At 58.5% G+C, this 18,826-nt stretch overlaps 5 protein-coding genes across 5 annotated transcripts; 1 reads left to right on the top strand and 4 right to left on the bottom strand.

Annotated features, from left to right (window-relative positions):
* Positions 1-4,361: 4,361 nt before the first annotated feature.
* B0H64DRAFT_392737 (uncharacterized protein) lies at positions 4,362-5,049 on the bottom strand. Its single transcript, XM_062803580.1, has one exon. The coding sequence runs from the start codon at positions 4,854-4,856 to the stop codon at positions 4,602-4,604; it is 255 nt and encodes an 84-aa protein (XP_062661177.1). The 5' UTR covers positions 4,857-5,049; the 3' UTR covers positions 4,362-4,601.
* Positions 5,050-5,095: 46 nt separating this feature from the next.
* On the bottom strand, positions 5,096-11,298 carry B0H64DRAFT_441108 (uncharacterized protein; the record flags this gene model as incomplete). Its single annotated transcript, XM_062806544.1, has 2 exons — positions 5,096-5,329; positions 5,470-11,298. The coding sequence occupies 2 exons, from the start codon at positions 11,296-11,298 to the stop codon at positions 5,096-5,098; spliced, it is 6,063 nt and encodes a 2,020-aa protein (XP_062661178.1).
* A 3,238-nt stretch (positions 11,299-14,536) lies between these two features.
* B0H64DRAFT_319540 (Ssl1-like-domain-containing protein) lies at positions 14,537-16,276 on the top strand (the record flags this gene model as incomplete). Its single annotated transcript, XM_062800434.1, has 3 exons — positions 14,537-15,138; positions 15,196-15,454; positions 15,689-16,276. The coding sequence occupies 3 exons, from the start codon at positions 14,537-14,539 to the stop codon at positions 16,274-16,276; spliced, it is 1,449 nt and encodes a 482-aa protein (XP_062661179.1).
* Positions 16,227-18,243, bottom strand: B0H64DRAFT_129479 (Glyoxalase/Bleomycin resistance protein/Dihydroxybiphenyl dioxygenase). The gene has a single exon (XM_062798094.1). It carries the CDS (start codon positions 17,813-17,815, stop codon positions 16,577-16,579), a length of 1,239 nt encoding a protein of 412 aa, XP_062661180.1. The 5' UTR covers positions 17,816-18,243; the 3' UTR covers positions 16,227-16,576.
* On the bottom strand, positions 17,936-18,776 carry B0H64DRAFT_129485 (uncharacterized protein). Its single transcript, XM_062798095.1, has 2 exons — positions 18,686-18,776; positions 17,936-18,627 (listed from the first exon to the last, which is right to left on the bottom strand). Exon 2 carries the CDS (start codon positions 18,591-18,593, stop codon positions 18,057-18,059), a length of 537 nt encoding a protein of 178 aa, XP_062661181.1. The 5' UTR covers positions 18,594-18,627; positions 18,686-18,776; the 3' UTR covers positions 17,936-18,056.
* Positions 18,777-18,826: the final 50 nt, after the last annotated feature.

Genomic DNA, 18,826 nt, shown 5'->3' on the forward strand with positions numbered 1-18,826 from the left:
CAGCGCATGAACACTGCTGCAACCCAGCGGATGACCCGACGATTGACGGGATGTCGTTCCTCTTGTTCTGACAACGCCTACCTATCCGTTTCCGGGCGCTGTTTCCGACAAGGCGCTTCCCGGGGACTGGGTAGTGAAATGCCCAATGCGACAATTTCCCCGTCCTTGCAGTCGAAGAGGATGTCTGATACATTACGACTGGTTTCATCCACATCTTCTTGCCAACTCGAAAGCGCTGAGCGGATCAAGGGTCTCAGCTGCCTGCACACACGGCCCCATGCTACATTTCGCCTCAGAAGCTGCAGCATGCACGCTGCTGCTGGCTTGACCGAGGCTGTAAGCCCCGAACGACCCAGGTTCTCCACGAAAGTTGCTAACCATAGCGAAGGTAGAAACTGCGCATCTGGCGGCACGTGTTTGGAGACCCAAGAGCTCCCACCCCCCGACGCCAGCTTGTGGCACGGCGAGCAATGCCCTCCGCCAGTCAGGGGATGTCAGATTGGGCCAACCTGCAACCACCAAGAGCGCCGACCACATGGGATAAAAAAAGCTCGTCTCGGCCAATGGAACCTCGAATGCTTTACTTGAAACAGAACCAGAGCCGGGCCCTGCTGCTCGTTTAACACCTCGACTCGCAACAACATCCTCTCTGAAGCTCGCCCCACCGCCGTGCCAGACTTCTTCTACCGCGGTGTCATCAAAGTCATAGCACGCGCCATGGTTGAAAGCCGCGGTATGGTGCTGTGTTGATGCTGAACGAAGTGTGGAATTCGGGGGAAGAGTTCGACAGAGCCAGCACCTCTTCAGCCACTGTCCGACTTCGCACCTCTTCCTCACCCTCCACGTTGTTTGGTTATTTATGGCCGTCCTACAACCTTCACAACAACACCGCATTCTGTGTGCATCTTCCCCGCCACGAGCCTCGTGGTCGATCGATAAAGCGCCCAGTAAAACTGCCACACATAATGGTCTCACATCCAACAAGCCTCTTGGTCAACGTGTCCTCGCCACATGCTCTTGATCACGGCTTGCGTCACCGAGTACCACCTCGGTCATCAATATTCGGCGTCTAAACAATACACCACTCCCCTGGCATGAAACTGAGTATACGCTCCTCCAATCACTCGACCAGTGGCGGTTTTCCAACTAACACCACTTGCGCGGTCTTCCGTTATTGCTACGTGGATTGTGTGTGTCGAATCCGGTGCACTCCCGATCTTTGACCCTTGAACTTGCAGATGTGCTGTGAACTTGTGGCGTCCCTAGCGTCTCCATCCTCGTCAAGAGATGCACTTTCCCCCACGCTCCCGTGGTGGTGGCTGAAATCACTTCGGGTGTCTCTACCGAAGTCCACCTCGGTACATACAAACATCCTGTGGGCTTGTACAAGTAGCCGTTCGACACCCTTGCGTGCGCTAGACCTGGGTCCCTTGGCTGAGTGACAACAACCTGAAACAAGACCACTTCTCGACTGAGTAATTCTTGCGACTCGAGAAAGGAACACAAATCCGAGCCGATGTCACACTGGCTCGATGCACTCTTTCGGAGCCGGACTTGTTGGTTCTCGGAAACCACACGCGGCCCGATGCCCAAGCGTGCTTCCACCGTCCTTAATTCACCGGTCCGGAAGGAGGGGGTCCGGAAGACCGCGACGGCCCAGATATAACTGCCACGATACTTACGTGCAAGTACCCGCTTTCTGTCCCCGGACAACTCCATCCTTGCGATCCTCTTCCCTGTCAGCGACACTCAAGAGCCTTAATGAGACGGCGAATATTCCACAGGAGCAAGTCTTGTGCGGCTTGCCCTCGTGTCGAGCCCTGCCGTGTTGCTCCGGGTTCTTCAGGGCCATGCGACTCGTCATCGAGCTGCCCAAAGTGTTCCAATTGGGTTTGGAGGTCGCTAGGCTGACGTGTTCGTGGATATCCTCGAGATCACTCAACCCGGCGGGAACGGGACCAGGGGTGCCAGCAGATCGCCCCCGAATCGGGCTGCAACTATTCTGTAAAGTGCATCAACCTCGCCACAGCTGGGGCTTGCCCGATATTCACGCCTACTCGTCGATATGGCAGAGTCGAGAAACATCGCCACTCGCCGGATGGACAGCAGCCATTGGGCCGGACTAGGCTTCCAAATTCCGGTGAGCCTCGTGATGAGAGACCTGGTGCGCGGGAGACTCCTGTCACACACATATCATGCCATACGCGGCCCTGGTATTTTACTACGTTGATTTGTGACCGATAAGTAAAGGAAGGCCAGTTTTGGGATATGCTAAGCATCCGCGCGGACGACGGCAACTAGCATCGAGTTTTCGTTTAAAAACCATTCACTCCCCTCGGCCGCCTTCGGCGGGTACCTGGCCGCGTCTACCGAGCTTCGAGAAGGAACGAAACACGGGAACCGACAGGTTCACCGGACTTCCGTGTGTCACACAAGCGATGGCTTTGCCATGAGACAAGAAGAGAAGTGGCTGCCCGCCACTGGTCCTCGAAGCTAACGACTACAGGCATGATTGAGGCGGGCGCGCCAGCGTGTTCGTTCCGTGTTTGTCCTTGCTTGTTCGATCCCTTGCGGGATGCGGCAGGACTACACAGTTTGCAAACGCCACTCCTGGATTCCCGGCCGCGGCTTGATGGGGGATCAAGTTTGATGAATTGCCTCAGATCGAGTCAATGATCAGAGAAGTACCCCAGGGGATTGATTCATGTTTTCATTCCATGGTTTCGACTAAAAGTGGCCTAGTTTGACAACCCGAGTTTGAGGACAACACAGCGTGGGCCTCTTTTCCACACTTTGATCGGATATCCCGCACCTTTGCCGCAACCGCCAAAACACCGTTCCTTTCTGGCTCCGAATCCCCAATTACTTAGGTTACATCAACCTGGCACGGTCCGCGTCTGGATCATCCCATGGGGGGCTATTATTCAGGGGCAAAGACGTCTGTTCCCGATACCATAGATTAGTCAAGTCTGGAACCGATGACAACCCGCGGCTGGAAATGTCTGGATGGACAGGTACGGACGGGGCATTGCAACGCTGGCGCCGATTCCCCTGGGCGGCGAATCTCGAACCCGGTCGCAAGCCACCGACTCGCCAAGGCGGCGACGTCCACCCTCATCAGCCTGAAAATGATGGTGACACTGACTTAGCTTGCGGCTGCAAGCCTTCCTCACGTATCCCCTTTTCCACTGCCCCCATCAACGAGTCGCCGACTTACGCACTCTGTCTGAGACTTGCCTGCCGACCGGGGGGGGGGGGGGGGGGGGGGGCGATACGGCGGCTTGCAGGACAGTGCAGGCAGCAGCAAGCACGCCGACGATGGCGACAGCCGGCAACCGTTGCCCATCCTCCTCGTTATTGCATGCCCACGGCACCCCATGTGACACCTGACCGATCTTCCCTGATGTGCCTGACTCCCCCAATCACCCTCACACGGAACCAGGCAGCCTTAAAAAGCGGACGCGTACCCTCGTGACATGCCCGACACCCATGCCGGCGGCCGGCCGGAGAGTTGATGATCGTCGTTTCTCTCTCTCTCTAAGCATGCATGCGTTTGAGAAGATGGCGCCGCCCGTTCCAGTTGTCCCCCCCCCCCTTCGCCGCGTTTCAAAAGCAGCAGAATCGGGAGAACAAACACGGGGCTGCGTCGTTGACCGGCCCAAGCCCGCTGGCTTCCTTCTGTGAGGTGGGACGAGGACGGCAGAGGAAGCGCCACATTTCAGCGGTCGGCAAGTACATCTCGGCACTGCCGGGCTGAGGGGGGATTCCTCGCGCGCGGGGGCGCTGTCCTGTGGCTTGATCGCCGATGCCCGTCACTCCCGAGACATGGTGGTTGACGGTGTGAGGTTTGTGTGTCGTACACGCGGGCGCGGCGCGTCGGTTGGGAATGGTTACGGTCCGGGGACGGGGTTGCCCGCTGGTTGGAGTTGCAGCTGAGTTGCGAAGATGGGCGGGTTTGGGGAGCAAGGAGAGAACGAGGTCTTTGGCATCTCGGCTCTATAGAACCATACTCTTGATTATACAAGAGATGGGAGTAGTAGGCCATCTTGGTCAACCGCTCGGTAAATAAAACGGCCAACTTCCTGATAGTTACTAGCGTTCACAAAAAGACCCAATATCGTCCATGTTTGTGATGCTGAAAAGGGGCCATCACCACGGGTAGGGCTATGATGAAGCCCTGGCGGCGGCTAGCGAACAAAACAAGGTGAAAAGGGTATTTGTAAAAGCCGCAGGACTAGAAAGTGAAGGAGAGTTCCGTTTCAAGACCTAAGGCGCAGAGAACAACACACCCAGGCGTTGTCAATACTTCTCACTCCCTTCTCACAACCCGAACGCAACAACACCAAAGTCAAGAGACGACATCACTAATTTCTACCCGCGCCGACACGTTCCCCAACTCAGGGGATGCTTGATTTGCTCCCACCTCGTCGTTATCTATGTGTGAAGTATGTACGTTGTCTACCCACTTAACCAACCTCAGATAAAGCTAACAACATACAACAATTCGTATTGGTATTCTGCCCTGCCTTTCCCATGTCCCCTTCCCTTCACCTCCCTTTGCAAGAAAAGAAGTAACTCAACCGCACAGCCGCAAGCATATTCTACACCGAAAAGAGCAAAGCCCGCCAAACGAAACAAAAAAAGTAATCAGAGAAAAAGAAGAAGAGCATAATACAATCAACGCCTATAATGCGAAAAAGGTTCTCAAAAACAGCCCTTTTCGCCCCAAAGCCACGCCAGGCCAAGTAATAATCAGCAAGTTTCGAGCCATATCCTCCCCGTCGGTACCAGCAAAGCGAGCAAGTAAACAAACAAGCAAGCAGCTTTCCTCCTCCCCATCCCTTCCATCCATCCATCCCTTCCTCCTTTATTGATAGACAGACAGGAAGTATGTACGTTAGTAGAAAGAAAGGTAGGCAGGTGTATATGTACGTTTCAAAAAACAATGTACGTTCCCCCCCAACCCCCCCTTCATCATCACACCACCACACCACCCAATCCCAATCCCAATCCCAATCCCGCCCTTGGATCACACCTAACCTCACCCCCGAATCACACCCAACCTCACCCCCGAACCTCAAATCTCACCGCACTCCTAAAAGAACTTGGCCAAAGCCCGGCTGAGGTCGATAAAGTCGACGGGCTTGGTGACGTAGTCGTTGAAGCCGGCCTCGACGCACTTGTCCTGGACGTCCGACATGACGTTGGCCGAGAGGGCGATGATGGGCAAGGGGGGCCCCTCGGCGCCGAGGCGGCGCTGCTGCGTCTCCCAGGCGCGCACCTCGCGGCAGGCCTGGTAGCCGTCCTTGCGCGGCATGTGGAGGTCGCACTGTGAAACGGGGTGGGTGGTGGTTAGTTAACTGCTTTATCTGTTTTGTGGGAGTTGGTGGTGGGAGGGTAAGGATGAAGGGGTAGAGGTAGGGGGGAATGGGAGTGGGGGAGGAACATACCAGAATCAGCGCATAGTACCCCCCAGCCCTTCTCAAACATCATCTCGGTGCACTCGACGCCGTCGGCGGCCAGCTCGACGGCGACGCCAACGCGCTTCAGGTACTTTTGCAGCACCTTCTGGTTGACCGGGTTGTCCTCGACCAGCAACACCTTGTAGCCCTTGCCGCCCATGCGGCGCTCCATGTCGATGTAGTTCTGGCGTTGGTCCTCTACCAGCCGCTGGGCCGTCGACCGGTTGTGGTCGATACTCAGGTCGCGCTCCTTGGCCGGGTCGAAGATGACGGCGAATCGAGAGGGTTTGACCGGCTTGTAGATATATGTCACCCGGCTTTCGGACAGGATATCCTCGTGTTTGGTTCCGGCGACGAGCTTGGAGACGGCCTGGCGCTGGACCGAGTCCGAGAGGATCAAGATGGTGGTGTTGCCGAGCGCGGCGGGCCCGGAGTGCGAGGCCTTGTCCATGAGCGAGATGATCTCTTCCGGGGAGGGGAGATTGACGACCATGTGCGTGAACCGGGGCGTGTCTTCGGACCGGATGAAGGTATGCGCCTCCTCGACCGAAGCGACGGCTATGATTTTGTATGGGATGCCCTTGGGCAGCGTCATTTCGATGTGTTTGGTCGTCGCTTCGCGGCTGTGTGTCTGCGGGCAGATGACCAGGATGGAGAACATGGGCGGCGGCAATTGCTCCTTGGCCGAGCTTTCTGGGTTGGCCGTGGGTGTGGTGGTCCCCGGACTACCCCTGCGGTCCGGCATTTCTAGTTTCATTTGGGAGAGATCTTGGCCGCTGGCGCGGGCTGCCTGGCTGAAGCGCACGAGGCCCGCATTCACCGATGACATGGAAGAGCGGTCCGTCCCCCGGGTGCGGCCGGATGACCCGGAGAGCTCGGAACTGCCGCTAGAGGCCGCTGCTGGGGAGGTGAAGCCGGGATCGGCTGTGGTGGACGGGCTGCTAGAGGGTAGCTCGCGGAGGGCGCTCACCGACGGCGGTTGCGCCGGGGCGACAGACGTGTTTTGGACCAGCCCCGGTGTCGGCTGAGGAACTGGCATGGCGTCGGGATGGTCGTCCTCAGTAGGCAGCCCGAACCTAGCAGTGAAGGTGAAGGTGGATCCCTTGCCGGGGATGGCGGAGCCCTCCATCCTCCCTCCATGTAGCTCGACCAGTTGACGGGAGATGACCAAGCCCAAGCCGCTCCCGCCGTGCTGCCGGGTGCTGCTGCCGTCGATCTGGCTGAACGGCTTGAAGATGAGGTCGGCTTCTTCCTGGCTGAAACCCCTACCCGTGTCAATGATGGAAAACTCGAGCATGATTTCGTCCGTCGGCGGCAGCACTCCCTCGGGGGTAAAGACCCTGCATTTGCTGAACACCTCGCCCCGGCTGGTGAACTTGATGGCGTTGCCGATGACGTTGAGCAGCACTTGGCGGATGCGCACCTTGTCTCCCTTGACCCAGGCCGGCACGTCTTCCTCGACTACGTAGTTGAGCTCTAGGCGCTTCGCGATGGCCATGGTTGACACGAGCTCGTTTACGTCCTCGATGAGCGAACGGGTATGGAACCACTCATAATTCAACTTCATCATGCCGGCATCGACCTTGGAGAGGTCGAGGATGTCGTTGATGATCATGAGTAGACTATTCGCACTCGTCTGGATCGTGTTCGTGTAGTCGCGTTGCTCCTCGTTCAGAATCGTGTCCTGAAGGAAGCTAACCATGCCGGAAATGCCGATGAGCGGCGTCCGGATCTCATGAGACATATTACTAAGGAAGCGGCCCTTGGAGTCCATGGCCTCCTTAAGCTTGGTCTCGAGGAGCTTGAGGTCGTTGATGTCGGTAGCCGACCCAAAGTACGAGCTCGCGCCGTTGCCAAAGTCGACGTTGTCAATCTCGACGCAGCGGATAAGGTGCCATCGGTACTCGCCGCTCTTGGAGCGCAACCGGATCTCGGTTGTGTACGACAGCCGGCCGCTACTGTCGGTAGACACTTTGATGACCCCTTTCTTCGCAAGTTCCGTGAGATTTGCGGTTGGAAGGTCATAGGGGGTACCGTCGTTGCTGCTGCTACCGCTGCTGCTGGAGCTGTTGTTCCGTAGTAGCTGGTGATCAAAGCCCCTGGTACCGCTATCGGGAACGGCCAAGTGCTTCGCCGCCTGGTGGTTAGCGGTGTAGTCGGCCGAGAAGGAGCGGCCATGGTTCTTGAGACCTCCCCTCGAGTCCTGCTGCTGGACTGATTGTCCTCCCAGAGGTATTCGGCATTTGGCAAGGTCGTCTGGATGCACATAGTCCATGAATCCGAGTCCGAGAACACCTTCGGAGGCTGCCTGGCCTGTGTAAGACAGCCACTGCTCGTTTGCGAACGTGATGCCTTCGTCCTCGGTAGCTGTGAAGATCATCTGTGGTATCAAGTTGGCCAGTAGGCGGTGTTTTGCCTCGGACGCCAAGATCTCTTCCTGCCTCGCGGCCTTGACTTCTGCCATGTGCTGATCGTGGATATCCATGTACGAACCCAGAAACTGCATGATGACGCCTCGCTTGTCCTTGGATGCGACGGCTCGGGCATAGAACCACCGATACTGGCCGTCAAAGCGCCTGATCTGGACCGTCTTGGCGAACTGCTCACCGGACCGGACACAATGGCTCCACTCGCGGAGGTACTCTTCCCGCTCTGCGGGATGTATGCTGGCCCAGGGGTCGGCAGCAAGGTCGCCCGAGGTCTGGCCGCGATATGTGAGGAAGCGGCTGTTTACCCACACAATCTCGCCTGTTTGTGGCAAGGCCACGAAGACATGGGCGGGCAACGAGTCCAGGATAAGGCCCTTCAGTTTGTCCGACGGGGGCGTCATGTCGGTTTGCATCATCGACCCGGCTCTACTGGGCGCTGCCGGGTGCGGGACCCCGCGGCCGATGGTCGAACTCGGTGGGAGGGATTGGAAAGTTGACGCAAAGTCGGCGCCGTAAGAATGAAGTTGCGTGTGGCGGTGAGGCGTCGAACTCGACGTTGCAGCCATCTTCTGATGACTCTCGACTTGAGATGCCGCTGCACTACCCTTCTCGCTCGGCGCTGGCCGTCTAGGCTGGGCACCGGCCGATGGGAGCTCCTCTGGCTCGGGGCGCGAGGATTCGGAGCTCCTTCGGGGCTCTGTCATGGCTGGGCTGACGGTAGCGGGGTCGTGCATTTGCATCTTGCCCGCCGACAGGCGCAGAGACGACCGTTTCTCGGACGGCAACGTCTCTCGCGAGTTCCTCCTCGGCCGCGGGCCGGCGCTCGGCGGGTTCTTCACCATCGAACCGAAGTAGCTGTCTGCGGTGGTAGGCGCAGGACTCGCGGTAGCCCCCCACTTGTTGTCCATGACGAGGCCGAGGGACGGCAGGTCCCAGGTGGGTGTCCCAACGGGAGAACCGGCACCACTACGTGCGGGGCCGGAGCATTCACTGGGGCTCGTCATGCTGCCGGCGACGGAATCTCGGGAGCCGGCACCCCCGGCGGTGGGCAAGTAGGCGAACGAGGTCAGGGCGGTTGAGTCGGCCAGCGGTCGCCCGTCGGGCCCGAGAGCCCCGAAGCCCGCCGTGTGCGGTCTGCGCTTTTGTAACCCGTTTAGCTCTGTCTCCATATGGCTATAGTGACGGGCGAGGGAGAAAGAGGTGGCGAGATGTGGGCCGAGGTGTTCTAGCGAGTGGCGTAGGTTGGATGGATAAGGAATGATAGGACTCAGGATGGACAAGATGGCAATCGGCGAATGCTTCTCCTTGACGGGACGTTCGGGAGAGAGGCTCGCAGTTGCTGCGGTATCTCCGGCTTTCCGCGCCGAGATCTTTTGCTCCATGAGCGAAGGGTCGAGCTTGAAGGACGTATTAGGTGCTGATAACAGCACGTGCGTAAGTGGGATATGCAACACTGTCCAGGAGTTGTCGACACCGATGGCCTCTGGCGGGATCATAGCTGAATAATCAGCGGGGGTGGATGACGGGTTGAAAGATTCTTCGTCGACCATGGCCTCAGCGAAGAAGGGATTCTCGGCGGGGTCGGCCCTGACGGCGGGAGAAGGTGCCGGGGATTGCGACCATGGTGACGGCGGGGCCTGCTCGTACTCTTCGTATCTCGGAGCCGGCAGTTTAGGGCCTTCGTCGTCGAGCCGGGAAGCGATCGTATATTTTCTCTCCAACGTCTGCGGCCGCGGGCCACGGCCGGATGCAGGTGATAAGGTGGCGTTGCCAAGAATGGAGGAGAGTTTTGACATTGAGTCTGACCGTGGCTTCCTGATCTTCTGACGGGGCCCCTCGGGGGATTTGGCTCCTGCTGCGGCGCGAGGGTCCACGGGCTTCTTACCGATCGTTTCCTGGCTGCTGAGGTAGGGGTAAGACCTGGTGAGGGCGACCGCACGGCCACGCTCTAGGATGCGGACGATGCCGTTGTGGTCGATCAGGGGATCGGCTTCGTAGTCGAGACCCTGCAGCACATCCAGTAGTTTCCCACGCCCTTCCCTCTCGGCCGTGAAGGGCACTTCCCAGCTTGGAATTTTTGGCTGCTCTTCTTCGAGTGCGTCGTGCTGCTCCAGGGCCTCTCTGTTGAGGCTAGTCGGGTTGCCGTTCTCACTGGCGGCATCATGTGCCTGCTTGGTTGGATGGTGATGAGATTTGCTCCTCGAGAGAAGGCGAGGGCGATGTGGACTAGGAGGCGACGGCTCATCTGCTGCCGCCGCCCGGTTTTGCTCATATGACGTGAACGAATGCCGACTCTGCAGGGTGGGGCGAGCCGGTGCTTGTTTCGCAGAAAGCATCCCGCCTTGGGGAAAGCGGTCGGAAGATTCGCCTGTGCTGCTCGGCATGAAGCTCGAGCCCCTGGCGAGGTATCCCAAACTCATGTCATCCTCGCGATGGGCATTGTATGTCGCCTTTTGGCCCCATGGTACGTTTTCGATATCGGTGGGATCGGCCGGAATGGCAAGCGTTACCCTCTCGGCCTTGTACACGTCGACCATTATCTGCACCACGGCGTGCCACCATGCATCCAACCCCGGTTCGGCCCCGAGCATCAGGGTTAACTCGTAAAGGTTCGGACTCGGAAATTCACGGTTGTCTGGCATCTCCCGAGAGCAGCCGGGCGGTAGGAAGTTCAGGGCGGAGGCCGGGGTAGAAGGGTTCGACGCGAGTGTGTCCTGCCCCTTGAAAACCTCGGATAGCGGGCGGGGCCCATCGGGCGGGACGGTGGGCGAGAGCGTGGTGAAGGGCCGGTGAACGGCAGAGGACAGAAACGTGGCGGGAGCCATGCGGGGGAACGGATAGGAGGGTGTCCCTGCCACCGGGCCAGGCGTGGGGGGGGCTTGCCGCCCTCGGATGGTACGAGCGGACGCTGTCGAAGTCGCCGAGGTCGAGGTAGCCGGCGGCTCGGACCCAGAACCGGACCCGGACCCGGACCCCAACGACCGGGGCAACGAGGAGGGCGAGTTCTCTTCTTGTATGGGAGAGACCCTGTGGGTCCCGGGCATGGGCGCCTGACCTCCTCTTAACGGCAATTCCCTCTGTTCCATCTGGCGTGCCAATTTCTCGCGATACTCGTTCAACTCCCGCTGCGAGTCCCTCGGTTCCCTCCCCGCAACCTTCCCTGGCGTAGATTGACCATTTTCAGCGGCCAGCGACGGAGGGCCCGCCTCCCTTCGTGGGGTTTCGCCGTCCCGGGACGGGTCTTGTTCCTCGGCCTGCGGAGCCTCGCCTCGGAGGCTGGCCGGTTCGGGCTCGGGTTCGAAGTCGTTCTCGAAGGATATGGATTTCTTGGTGGGCGGCGGAGGACCTGAGCCAGTACGGCTCGGGAGTTGTGGCCCCTCCGCCCTACTGACCGGGCCACTCGACATTTGTGGTTCTGCTGCTGCTGCGGTCACCGGGGTTGTCGAATGGGACGGCAGCACAGCATCATTGGGAGGGGGCCAATTCGAGAGCGGAAGATGCGCACAGCGCGGGTTCGCCCCAGCCCGCTCCGCTGTCTGTATTACGGCCGTCTTCTCTGTGTCGGCCTTCTCGGGTCTGTCCTGGTCTGAAGATCCCGTCCCGGGCGTATGTGGTTCGCAATCTCGTGTCTGCATGCCTCATCGAGGGTGGTGGTGATCCTGATGACGTCGGTTTGGGGCGGCCACAGAGGCTCGGGCCTGGGGTCGGGCAAACATCCAATGTAGTGGCCGGGGACGGTACACGATATATCCAGGGAAGAGAAGAGAAGAAAGGAGTAGTAGTACCAGAAGAGAATAGAGGGGATGGAAATGGAACGGTGTGTCACTGGTACTGTACACGTCAGGGCACAGCCGGGAAGTCGGCACTGTATGTGTGCAACTGTCGGGGGTAGGTATTATTGGAAATGGTGGGTAACTGGAAAGGCTGGTTGAAAAAAGATTAAAGGTCGGTATGGTGATCGATAGGTCGGAGGGAGTGACGGAAGGAGAAAGGCATCGACGTGCGCGCCAGAATGTGTGAGAGTCGCTCTTGCCGTTCCTGTTTTGGGTCACAGGCAGGTAGGCAAGGTAGCGTGGAAGGTTACAGGTTGTTCTTGCCTCCTGCGTTGCGTTGTGTGGTCAAGTTGTGGTGTGTGGGTTATGTGTGCGCTACGCGTTGTCGGCACTGGCAGTGGGCAGTGGGTAGTGGGTTACATACTGGGCAATGGAAGACAAGGGAGGCACCGAGGCAGGGTGGGTTGCGAAGAGAGGAACTGGGTGGGTTCGGAGGTGAGAGTTGGCAACGCCCCCAGTGACCAAAAACGGGAACTATGACGTTATGCCGCCCGCCTGTGCCCCGAGTTGAGACAGTGCAAAATGCTAAAATGCCAAAATGCTAAAATAAAAAGCCCACAATTCAACCATCCCGCCCGGTCAGCTTGCAGCCAGTTCGAACCTCAGGCTCAACAAAGACGGAAGAACGAGAAGGCGAGAAGGCGACAAGGCGAGAGTTTTGGGAGTCCTAAAGCATGGGGACCCTGAATAATTAGTGAACCCACCGCGAGAGCGCAGTCACTCCCCGTTCCTCTTGGTTAAACTGCAGAATGCGCAAGTGGAGGCGGCTCATCACACACCGTCTGGTTCAGGCGCTGCGACCTGTGTGGAGTCGCAGTGAGGAATGGGGGAGGATGGGGATGGAAGCTGCTGTGGGATGAATCTGTGGGTGGGAACCGCAGCAAATGCATGCATGTCTAAATCATGTATGTACCCCGTCGTACCACCATCAAATAAATCCGAATCTTTATTTTTGGTTTGCATCTGGCCAAGTTATCTCGTCACTGTTTAACAAGTATTCGGGAAAGCCCCTCCCTCGCGGGGAATTCTCATATGATCTGGCTTCGGGATGGAGAATCGCATTGTGCCCATTCAGGGACCAGCATGGGTCCGTTCTTGTTTGGAACTGGCAGGGGTGCGCGGGGCCGGGCCAGTGACCTGTCTTGGGATCCTCCTGCCTCAAATGTTCACCCAGGAAAATCCCTACCGCAGCTCAGTGATGAAATTAAACGCCCGCCCGCGCACAGCCATTCAAGTTCCTAACACAGAATGTACATTTCGCTTGTCCGTGGCCGGGACAGAAGACGAAAGCAGTACCGAAGCGGGAAATAGCGTGCAAGTTCGGGTGCGCCGTGTGTGTCCGTCTCTGGGTTTTTAAGGTTAAGTCATGGAGGGACCGAATGTCAGTGATTTCCTGTTTGCCCCTGCAAGCGGCAAGCCGTGGCGCGACGCCTGATTTCAATGTGCCTCGTGCAAATGTCTCGGTTGTCGGGAATCCGGGACTAGCACACGAGGGACTGTGAAGGTGGGAGCTGGAGCACAGTGCTTGGAGCTGGTCTGATCCGGGAGGTTGATCGGGTGACACTCCGAGGCAGTCGCTGCCCCCACGAAAAGAGAGAGACCCACCGATGCAGCTTCCCCGTCAACCACCAGAACGGCCACCGAGACATCGTCATTCTCGAAAAATGCATTTGGCGGTCTGGAGAGTCGCTTTTGACACGCTGACACGCACGCTCGCGTTGAAATCCCAGACGAGCGGCCCGAGGGGGGCACGCCCGTTGCAGATTGGACGTTGTCGATCTTTGAAAAATGACGTCACAGCTCGCGAGCAAAACCGATGAGGCGGCTGACACCCTTTGCGGGTCGCCATGCAGAGATGCCAGGTTGCCGGTTGGTTGCCCAGCTTTCTTGAAGACCACAGCACAGTGTCTGCCTTACAGTTTGGAGAATAGTGACACTGTCTGCAACCGATGTGCAGCGAAATCCACTCGAGCCACTCATTGACTGTCAGCACGGAATGACCCGTTCTCAGCTCTCCTACACTATTGTTGCAAAGGTACCCACGAGTATCGGGAAACAAGCTTCTCTCCTCTGCTCCTGCTACCCGCGTTGCCCAGGCGCCCGCCTAAGGTACCCTCTCACCGGTAAAAGACAATCTGGTACAGGTTACACAGTACATGCATACATACTTCGTACATGAACACTTGATCTCGAGGGGAAGATGGGACGGGACCCGGAAATGTGGGTCTCCCATCCACGTGGCCTTCCGGGGCGAAAGATTGCCGATGGTCAGGGTCCTGGAGACGGATCAAGTCCAGGAAAAAAAAAACAAAGAAAAGAAATTGGAAAGAGTTTCGGTGCTTTTTATCTCGTCAGCCATTGTTAGTGGAATGAACGCACGAACAGACGACCGTAATCGGGCTCCACGGGTTTTCAAACGACAAACCAGAATCGTTCAATCAACTCAAATCATTCCGAGCCAAGAAAAAACGAGCCGAACATCAAATAAGCCAATCGAAGCTTGGGGGAGGGGTTCTCTCTCATCTGACACGTGATTGGTTTGGCGTGGAGAAACCAACCCCACCAGGCTGCGAGGCTGCTGCTGAAAGCTTCCCTTCCTTTGTTCTCGATGGGCAGCCTCGCGGTCGCTTTTGCAAACCGCAACCTCGAGAACCTCCTGCCACGAAACCGCTTGCCGCAGTCCAACACCGGACATTCGGGCGGGCTAATGTGATGGCATAAGGATTCCCTGATTTTTATTTCTAGAAGCCCAATAGAAGCACGGATTTTTGATCGAACCCGGCGCATCGAATTACGCAGGCCACCGACGAGAATGGCCGACTCGGACGGCGAATACGTTGGGGACCTCTCGGATGACGAACTCGGCGATCCCCGCGTGGCCTCCGCTGCGGATGGTAGCTCCTACGGTACTCGATCCAAGGCCGGCCGCGGCAATAGGAAGGCAGGCGATGGCCGTAAAAATGGCCGTTCGAAGGCGGCATGGGAAGACATTAAACGGTCGTGGGAGCATGTGGTCGAGACGGAAGATGGGAGCATCACCGTCGGGGCACTCCTCGAGGCCGAGAAGCGACGTCGGCTCATGCGCGACACGACTCCGTTCCAGCGTGGCATCATCCGACATGTGATGCTGGTGCTCGACATGAGCTTCGCCATGGCCGAAAAGGACCTGCTACCGAACCGGTACCTGCTAACGCTCAATTACGCCGTCGACTTTGTGCGGGAGTACTTTGAACAAAACCCGATTAGCCAGCTGGGAATTGTGGGAATGCGCGATGGCATCGCCGTCAGGATCAGCGACATGGGCGGGAACCCCGCGGAGCACATCGAGAAACTGCGGATATGGGCCGAGCAGCAGGAGCCGCAGGGCAATCCAAGTCTGCAAAACGCCCTGGAGATGTGCCGCGGCGCATTATTGTTTGTAAAACCTGCCCGACGAAAACCCTGATCGATCTCCTAACGAGAAGCCACTAGCCACACCCCCTCCCACGGCACGCGCGAAGTCCTCATAATCTACGGCGCCCTCCTGTCCAGCGACCCCGGCGATATCCACGACACCATCACCCAGCTCCTGGCCGACCGCATCCGCGTCTCGATCGTGGGCCTCGCCGCGCAGGTGGCCATCTGCGAACAGCTCTGCAGCCGCACCAACGGCGGCGACCCCTCCAACTACGCCGTCGCCCTACACGAGCAGCACTTCCGCGAGCTCTTCCTCGCCGCCACAACTCCACCAGTCACCCACCCCTCCTCCACCACCACCACCACCGCCACCACCACCGACAACGACAAAACCAACCCCCAACAAAACCAGCAGCACACCACCAAAGACAACAACAACAACCAAGCCTCCCTCCTGATGATGGGCTTCCCCTCGCGCGCCCTCGCCTCCAAGGACCACGTCAGCCTGTGCGCCTGCCACAACCGGCCCACGCGCGAGGGGTACGCCTGCACCCGCTGCCGCACCAAGGTCTGCCGCCTGCCCGCCGAGTGCCCCGTGTGCGCCCTCACCCTCGTGCTCAGCACCCACCTCGCCCGCTCCTACCACCACCTGTTTCCGCTGCGCGGCTGGGTCGAGGTGTCGTGGGCGGATGCTGCGCGCCGGGTTGCGGGTGGGGTTGGGAGTGGGACTGGGGGTGGTGGTGGTGGTGGTGGTAGTGGTGCCTGCTTTGCTTGCCTGGCTGCTTTTCCGCCCGTGCCGTCGCTGTATAGTGGCAGTGGTGGGGGGGAGGATAAGGCGGGGGGGCAGGGCGCTGCTGGCGCTGCTGGTGCTGCTGCTGCTGCTGCTGCGGAAGAGAGGACTGCGTTGGCGCCCGAGGCCAAGGCGGCTGGTGTCAGCGAGAGCGGCCGGTATGCGTGCACCGTGTGCGGGAACCACTTCTGCATCGACTGTGATGTGTTTGCCCACGAGATGATCCATAACTGCCCCGGCTGCCAGAGCGACACGCGCGGAGCGGAGGGGCAGGCGGCGGGTGGTGAGGGAGGGGCGGTGAATGGACAGGCCCAGGCTCACGCCCTGGGGAATGGCGCGAGTGAGGCGATGGTTATAGATGCATAGGCGCCGCCGCGTGATATATGCGTGTTGGGTGTTGGGTGGTCAAGAACACTTGGCCTACCGTTTTTCTTTAGGTTCGAATCGGAGTACGTAGACTTGCAAGAGGGCGTTGGATGGCTTTCATGGGAACATAGCGGGCATTATCTCACGGCCGGGACAGGAAAACACCATAACTTTTTCAAAAAGGGAGAGAGAATAGCATCAGTCATTCATTGAAAGGATGCTAGCTATAAAAGCAAAAACGGTATCATAACTCTACGTCGCTTAAACAACCACCAAAAAAGATGCTCATAAACAAAAAATCTACAAGTTCCCGCGCTCGTCCTGTTCCCGCTCAATGGCCTCAAACAGGCTCTTGAAGTTGCCGGCGCCGAAGCCGTCAAACTCGTTGCGCTGGATGATCTCGATGAAGACGGTGGGCCGGTCCATGAGCGGCTTGGTGAACAGCTGCAGCAGGTAGCCCTGCTCGTCGTAGTCGATGAGGATGTTGAGGCGCTCGACGGCATCGAGGTCCTCCTTGAGCTCCCAGTTGCGCTTCTCCGTCTTGAGGCGGGCGCGGATGGTGTCGTAGTAGGTCTTGGGCACGTCGATGAACTGGACGCCGCGGGCGCGCAGGGCGGCGACGGCGGCGAGGATGTCCGGGGTCAGCAGCGCGATGTGCTGCACGCCCGGCCCGCTGTTGAAGACGACGTACTCCTCGATCTGCGACTTCTTCTTGCCCGGCGCCGGCTGGTTGATGGGCATCTTGACCACGTTGTTGGGGCTCGCCATGACGATGCTGCTCAGCGCGCTGAACTCGGTGCAGATCTGGCTGTCGTCCACCGACCAGAACCGGTGGAACGAGAGGCACTGCTCGTAGAAGGCGCAGGCCGACACCATCTCGTTCCAGTCCTGGTTGCCGACGCAGTGGTCGATGCGCGCGAGGGGCACGTCCGGGAGCGTCGCCAGCGCGGGGGCCGTTGCCGCGGGGACAGCGCGGAAGCCCGGGAGGAAGGCGCCGCGGAAGTTTTGCCGCGCGATCAGCGTGTGCGTGGTGTCCCCGTAGGTGCGGATCACGGCGGTGCGCACGTGGCCGTGCTCCTTGTTGCCCGTCGTCGTGGGAGGCTGGACGGCGTCGGCGCCCTCGGCCACCGCCTTATGGTAGACGCCGTCGACGCTGTCGACCTCGAAGGCGACGTCCTTGACGGCGTCACCGTGTCTCTCCATGTGCTCGTACATCTCCTCAAGGAGACGCTTATCCTCGACCGAGATGGCTTCATCCTCGGGCAGGTACTTGGCCGAACGGATCGGCGATGTGAAAACGAAACGGACATCATTGTTGGCAACAACATATGAAGCGAAATACCGACTGCCAGTCTCGAGACCGCGGTAGGCGATAGTCTTGAATCCGAAGTAGGTTGTGTAGAAGCCGGCGGCTTGCTTAGCGTTGCCCACCCACCAGGTGATGTGGTCGTAACCGTTGAAGTTGGGGGAGGGGCTCTGGACTGCGTAGGTCGAGGCCCCAGGGGAAATATCGTTGTCCGAGATGGCAGACGGTGACATGCTCACTCAGCAGGTTTATGGGGTGTGATTGATAGGGGAGGGAGGATAGTGATTGGGAGGAACACTGAGGTGAAAATAAACCGGTGTTGGCCAAGATATACTAATGAGTTGTTGGGGTTGCACGAGGTGTGTGAAGAAGGATCACGATTCAATGGTTGGTAGGTAGATGCTGGGTTAGGTGGGTAGGGAACAGTGACTTATATGGGACTGAGGGTTGAAAGTGAAGCACTCGGCTTAACGGTCAGTGCCCCTGTTCCCCCCAAGATCCAACACAGTAATCAGACGGAGACGGAACCAACATTCTGACCACAACCATACGCCCCAAGACCCAGTTTGTACTGTGTAGGCACTGATTCCCTGCGGCAAGGGCATTACACACGCTGTGACACGCCGAAGCATGCGCCCCTTCCGAGCCCGTTTCCGTCAAGGGAGGGGTTTCTCGGGTCTTGCGGCAAGTTACTGACCGGCTTTTGCCCACTGTGCATCGGCTTTCAGCAATTGGGTGGTAGCTTCCTTCAGATGACCCCAAAAACCCCCAACCTTCCGCATTTGCGCATAGAATGACGAGATACGCAAGTAAAGCCGAGTTGAGGCAGCGTTGATGTTTGGCTGCCGTTGGTTGGTGGAGAAGCGGAATCTCACCGTGGTCGGGTGGATCAACCGCCAAAGCCGCACAATGCCGCCGGTTGCCGAGAGCCGCAACCACGCCGCGCCCCCCGCCGTCAGAGCTCGAAGCGGCGACGGTCAGCAACGGCGGAAGGGCAAATCGCCCGGTCATGGGTAGAGGCACGAGACCGCTTTCCCAGGTCTAGCTGCCATGGGTTGTCAGTGAAATAGGCAGGCTTCGATTGGCAAATGCTGCTACCGTACCCCGTGCTTCCACGATCCATACTGCCCACCACTCGGTATACCCACCACCACGACTGCTTCGAACCAAAGACGGCAGGTTGTTGTCCTTTATTTTATTTTTCGAGCCGATCCGTTTCTTCGTGGCCCGGGCCTCCATTCTGT

The sequence above is a fragment of the Chaetomium fimeti genome, assembly GCF_033439085.1.
Source record: "Chaetomium fimeti strain CBS 168.71 chromosome Unknown B0H64scaffold_3, whole genome shotgun sequence".
NCBI classification, from domain to species: Eukaryota; Fungi; Ascomycota; class Sordariomycetes; order Sordariales; family Chaetomiaceae; genus Chaetomium; species Chaetomium fimeti.